Source organism: Salvia splendens, chromosome 4, assembly GCF_004379255.2.
Source record: "Salvia splendens isolate huo1 chromosome 4, SspV2, whole genome shotgun sequence".
Taxonomy (NCBI): Eukaryota; Viridiplantae; Streptophyta; class Magnoliopsida; order Lamiales; family Lamiaceae; genus Salvia; species Salvia splendens.
In genome coordinates, this window is record NC_056035.1 from 9,044,943 (window position 1) to 9,051,094 (window position 6,152).

General features: G+C 38.9%; 1 protein-coding gene across 1 annotated transcript; it reads right to left on the bottom strand.

Annotated features, from left to right (window-relative positions):
- Positions 1–537: 537 nt before the first annotated feature.
- LOC121801182 (biotin carboxylase 2, chloroplastic-like) lies at positions 538–6,152 on the bottom strand. The gene is made up of 17 exons (XM_042200629.1): positions 5,931–6,152; positions 5,777–5,855; positions 5,152–5,477; positions 4,903–5,044; positions 4,494–4,592; positions 4,319–4,375; positions 3,811–3,882; positions 3,179–3,268; positions 2,617–2,676; positions 2,162–2,347; positions 1,968–2,060; positions 1,806–1,887; positions 1,605–1,711; positions 1,311–1,386; positions 1,058–1,104; positions 881–943; positions 538–772 (listed from the first exon to the last, which is right to left on the bottom strand). The coding sequence occupies exons 2-17, from the start codon at positions 5,825–5,827 to the stop codon at positions 719–721; spliced, it is 1,605 nt and encodes a 534-aa protein (XP_042056563.1). The 5' UTR covers positions 5,828–5,855; positions 5,931–6,152; the 3' UTR covers positions 538–718.

The window sequence follows — 6,152 nt, forward strand, 5'->3', positions numbered from 1 at the left end:
CATACTAACTTTTAGAAAAATTCATCATTTAACTTTTTAGAGCGCTGGAGTTTTTTATGGGCGGTCTATAGTAAGCCAAGAAATATTCAAAATTTATTAATTAGAGGGGTAGCTTTTATCACAAAACTGAGCCCACTTCAACCAAAATCAGCTATTCTTGATTTGTCGCCCGCACGGGCTTAACTCAGTTGGTTCCTGGGTGGTAGATTGTCCCTAAGCAGACAGGATCGAATGCTGGCAGCCGCAGTGTGGGAGTTTCACCACTGTGGTGGCTCCTTGTGTGCTGGTTACCAGTGTAAGTTCCTCCCACCTAATGGGCAGCTGAGGTACCGTGTTTGAACCCCTCCATAGCGATGTCGGGCCGGGTTATGGGGGCGCCTGGGGTGAGCGAATCACCTTTTGTCCCTAAGCTATTCTTGATTTGTACATCAACTGTTTAACGTGGTGCCATGTGTTGTACAAATTTATCACAATAAATGTGACCGTGCAACACTCTTTTCTTTACCCCATTTTAAATATAATCTCGACAACAGCATCGAAACAATAAATATTTTGTATTGCAGCCATCTTGTTCAAAGGGGCGGCAGTTATGCTTCTACCAAAAAGCAAACTAATTATTGGTATGTGAAGCTCATTTGACAATGTAATGAAAAGAAAAATAGAAACAAAAATCCATTCATACATTTGAGAACATGAGCATGGGTCCACACAGCATAGTTTAGGCCGCATTGATCAACTCGTTCCGGCTCGTACCAGGTTCATCCGCCAGCGGCTGCAATCACAAACAACAAACCAAAATAAGCCATTAAAACGCTTCACACTTTCTGGATTAGGCCCTTCTGGTTTTTGTATCCTACGAAGGAGAAGTTGGTAGCTTTACCGCAGCGAGCTCTTCTTCGTGTTTTGGGATAAAAGCAGTGTCCACCTTGCCAGTTTTGAAGTCCTGGAGCATGTAGAGATGAATGCATATATATATAAATATATATATATATATATATATAAGTTTGTTTAGACTATTAAAGAAAGCAAGCCCAAGAAAATTGCAACGGATGAATACCTCGACTTCTAGGATGAGCTTATGGTAATCGATCGTTGTTGGAACACCTGGCCACAGAGAATCATTTAGGAACTTAACGATCTCAGCATGGAAATATCAACGTATTAATGAACAGTAAATTGAGCGCAAGACTCCGGACTCCGGAGGTATGTAGAAAGCCACCAGAGATGCACAAGCACGGCGAATATTTTCAAATATAAAAACAGGACCAGGTTTAGGTTGTTGCATAAGTGAATAAAGTTGTCCCTTTTACCTGTAATAATGGTGTCATTAAGAGCCCTTTTCATGCGCTCAATTGCCCTTTCCCTCGTTGGACCCCAGACAATAAGCTGAAGTATAAGATTCATCGTACATATTAGGGTACATGGAAGACAACACTAATGAACTGATAAAGGAAACAAGGATGGAGTACATAAGATTGCATCGAACAATATATTATAACGATGCAGGTCCCCAATCATGCTAAATGGTAAGAAGCATTTCAGCTAGATGTCTGACAAATGCTTCAAAAAAAATTACAAGCGTCCGGAACACATAATCAGCCAACCTTTCCAAGAAGAGAATCATAGCTCGGTGGAACCACATAATCTGGGTAAACATGGCTGTCCATTCGCACAAACGGACCTCCAGCCGGTAAATAAGTAGTTATTCTCCCTGGTCATGTAACATGATCGAATAATTTCATTCGTTGGTGGATTTGATTTCATGATGAATTTCAAAATGACACAAAAACACATTTGAGTGATACCTGGTCCCGGTCTGAAATTTTTGAAAGCGTCTTCTGCATTAATACGGCATTCTATTGAGTGTCCTCGGAGCACAATGTCATCCTATATACAAAATGTTCATATCATTGAAGATTTCACTTTGATTTCCGGGTATCATACATCGTAAAGATCCTTCAAATTACCTGTGTGTAACGGAGCTTCTCACCCCGTGCTACACTAATCTGTTCTTCAATTAGGTCGACAGAGGATATCATTTCAGTAACAGGGTGCTCAACCTAACATCAGACCAAGGAGAAAGATCAATGGAGAATGCCAAGGATGACATGAGATGGGTAGTTTATTTAGTAGTAGATAATCCAGGCCTTGATCTTTTCACCTGGATCCTAGTGTTCATCTCCATGAAGTAAAATGAGCCTCTTTCATCCAAGAGGAATTCAACTGTACCGACGCCTATGTAGCCTATGGATGCAGCTGCTGCAACTGCCGCATCACCCATGGCTTTCCGAAGTTCCGGTGTCAATGCAGGTGAAGGTGCTTCTTCTAGCAATTTCTGGTTTCTCCTCTACAATGGAAAAATAATAACTAAAGTTAATATGTCATGATTCCACAATTGACTGGGCCCAGACTGATCTAAGTACTGATCTAAAGTATGGTGTTTGATCAAAGCTCAAACGAATACTGTTTGATGTTATGATATGTCCACCACAGAGAGAAAACTTTAAGTTTCATTAAACAGCTAAATTTGCGAGATTGACACGATTAGAAAGTCACGTGCTTTCACACCATGAAGCCTAGCAGAAAATGTCTGGCATGGAATAAAGGCTATATTACCTGAATGCTACAATCACGCTCCCCAAAGTGTACGACATTACCGTATTTGTCAGCCAAAACCTGCAGGGCATAATCAACCATATGGTGTCACAGATAGCTCGTTAAGACAAAAATGTCAACACAAAGATACAATAGCAGGAAAACGAAATACTCCCTATGTCCGCCATTAATTGTCACAAGTTAACCCCACTTGGGTACTAAGATATGTATTGGAAAGTGAGTAGAAAAGGTTAGTGAAATGTGGGTCCTATTCTTATATATTAGTTTTATAATATAATGTGAGTGGAATGTGGGATCCATTACCGAAAGTAGTAAAAAGTGAGTGTGATAAGTATTGGCGGAAGGACCGAAAAGGAAACTAGTGACAATTTATGGGGACGGAGGGAGTATAAGCATTCTCATACATTTAAAATACTTTCAACGAGAAGTTTCACTACGCAATACCTTCATAAACATAGAACAATTAGGTCTATATATGCTCTATCATATAATCCATATTTTGAGTTTGGTTATTTCAGTTAAAACGACATCAAGTTAAATTCAAAGTTTAATACAAATGTACCTGGAACTCAATATGCCTTGGATTTTGGATATATTTCTCAAGGTATACACCATCATTACCAAATGCAGCTGCAGCCTCGCTTTTAGCTTGCTGTCAAAATGAGCAGATACTTGATCACAATGAAATAGTCAAATGCATGGAAGACTTTGCAAGAAAATTATTGTTAGGTCTCAAAGGACACCACATTCTGGAAATAATACACAAGCAAACAAACACACTGAAGATTCTCTAACCAAAACCATACTCCTGCACCAGGTAGAACCTCGACAAAGTATAGTTTTGAACAAACAGAAATCAAGGTGACGTCTATTTGTAAACTTGTTCGATTACCATGCGACTCCAAAGAAAAATAGAAACCACATAGATAGTGTGCTTCGGACAGCAACAAACAGTCAATCACAAAATATAGAGCAGAATATCAGTCACAAATAGTCAGTAGTTGGCTTGCACAACTATGAGTATGCAGGGCATCCGAAAATAGATCTTTTGTGGAAGAGGGGTTGTTTCCACAAATAAAAAATAGGTTTATGTTGTGCATCTCACTATTTCATTTTTTCAGGTTGATATATTTTGAAACGCGGAGAAAAAAGGGTCAACAGTATATTAACCCAGCAATGTAAGAAATGGAGTACCTGCATCAACTTCACAAACTCATCACGCTCTTTTGCAAGGCGCATTCCACGTCCTCCACCACCTGCTGTTGCCTTCACGAGAATAAAAGCCTTAAATTAGCATATATTTTTTTCCATGGAGTTCCCATGCAGAAGCCCATATATATGTTAGGGCTAACATTTTATGCAAGTGAAATATTTTAGAACTTTATTATATAAAAGCAGATTAGCTAAGTATATTCCTACATGGTCAAAATAACATAAACCAGAAACAATATAAAAAGAATTAAGAAGATGGTATATAATTTCCAACTGAGTATATGAGTCGGTTAAGAAGTTCCAACTTCCAACTGATTTTCTTGCTCTTATTCTGTTTAGTGAGAATTCTTTGTAAAATTTTGTTCCTAATGGGCAATGTAACGTCCCTTTGACTAGCATAAACATCTATGCTACCTATTAAATCATGCCTCCAGTTAAAGGAGCAAGTAATTACATTTGTACTTTTGGTTTGTTGAGAGGTTAAACATACCTTTATCATGACAGGGTAACCGATCTCATCAGCAAGTTTAATTGCTTCTTCAGTACTCTGAAAACAAAAAGTAATTCATAAAGAGAAAATTAAAAGTGAAGAACTGAATGATGAGTCAATATTGGATTCCTTATGATAAGTTTTATAACGTAACATTCTTTACAAAAAGCAGTACCTGTAACAAACCATCACTTCCAGGGACAGTCGGAACTCCAGCATTCTTCATTGTTTCTCTAGCTGTTGATTTGTCACCCATCACCCGAATGCTGTCAGGCTGCAGTTCAGGTTTCAACACCAATAGTTTTAATTCATCCAGGATTTTAAGAGACTATAAATAGAATGCCATAACTTGGAAAAAACACATCTCAATTGGAAGAAGGTTAACCATATAAGGCTACAATACACTAATTTTCTCCGATATAGAGGTTTACTTGATATGGACAAAAACCTAATGGCCACGGAAGGAAAATGTTTATCATATGAAAATTTATAAAGTATTCCAAAAATCTAAACAAGGGACACTCTAAAATGTTTATAGATGGTATGATGTTGACTCTATAAAAACACTCTAAATTGAAACTTACATTTGGCCCAATAAAGTTGATCCCATGCTCTCGGCACATGTCAACAAAAACAGCATTCTCAGAAAGGAACCCATATCCAGGATGAAGCATGGTACAATCACGGCTGATTGCAGCAGATAAGACATTCGGAATTACCAAGTACCTGGAAGAAAAAGAAACTTAGTTTATTCACTACAATCAACAATATTATGTAAGTCCTTCTACAATTGTGATAAGAGTGATATGATTTGATGATGTTTAAGTCCTTACGATTGACTGCTTGGTGCTTCTCCAATGCATACAGACTCATCAGCAAGTTTCACATGAAGAGCATCTTTATCGATTGTTGAGTAAACCGCTACACAAGGGATTCCCATTTCATGGGCTGTCCGAATGACACGAACAGCAATCTCTCCTCTGTTAGCCACCAGAATTTTATCATCACGGCATGTGGCAGCAAGCGCGCCACCACGCTTTCCAAATTTAGTACCAGCTCGAGAAGCCTGGACCCTCTGACGAAGGAAATTAAACCTATTCCCTGTCATGAAGCTACACTGGGAGCTCCTGATTCCAGGCGTAGCCTCCATGAATAAACTCTTCATTGCAAAATACACCAGAAGTTTAGAAACAAGGCCAAACTATGAATTAGTACATGGTTGAACTTGGATCACACAGACATCACAGCCCATGACATCCTAAACATGTTCTAGACAGATCAAACATCTTAAAAAGTTCAACTACTTTATCAAAGAGCTAAATCGAATTGCATCGCACGGATGAAAGCACAGATACATTACTCAGCATGCAATAAATGGTGTAGAAGAAAACGAAAAATCAAAACTTCATACGCAAGAAGAGATGTGCCAAGAAAGATATGCTAAATTAGATTACTTACGGGGTGCGAGCAAACTGAATTGCTGCAAAATGTCATGGCCGCGGAGTCCATTTTCAGATCAAGCGAATCAGTTAATTTGCTGAAAGGAACAAACAGAGAAACAAAATCAGACCCATTAATTGGAAAGCATAAATCTTTTCAGTAGAACTGGTACCTCAGAAGTGAGCGTGAAAAATCCAATCTTGATAGAGGCACTCTCCGTAGAAGACAGATATGGGAGGAACGAGAGTGTGGGAAGGAGGAGATTTGAAGAAAACGGCGTAGGGTTCGATGCAATCGAGGTTTTAGTAGTTGGGGGTTTTAGCAGATTGAGTCGACAACTCCGCCTCAAGAGCTGGATTTCTTGTAGCCTTGGCTCTATTCCTTCATGCTTGCA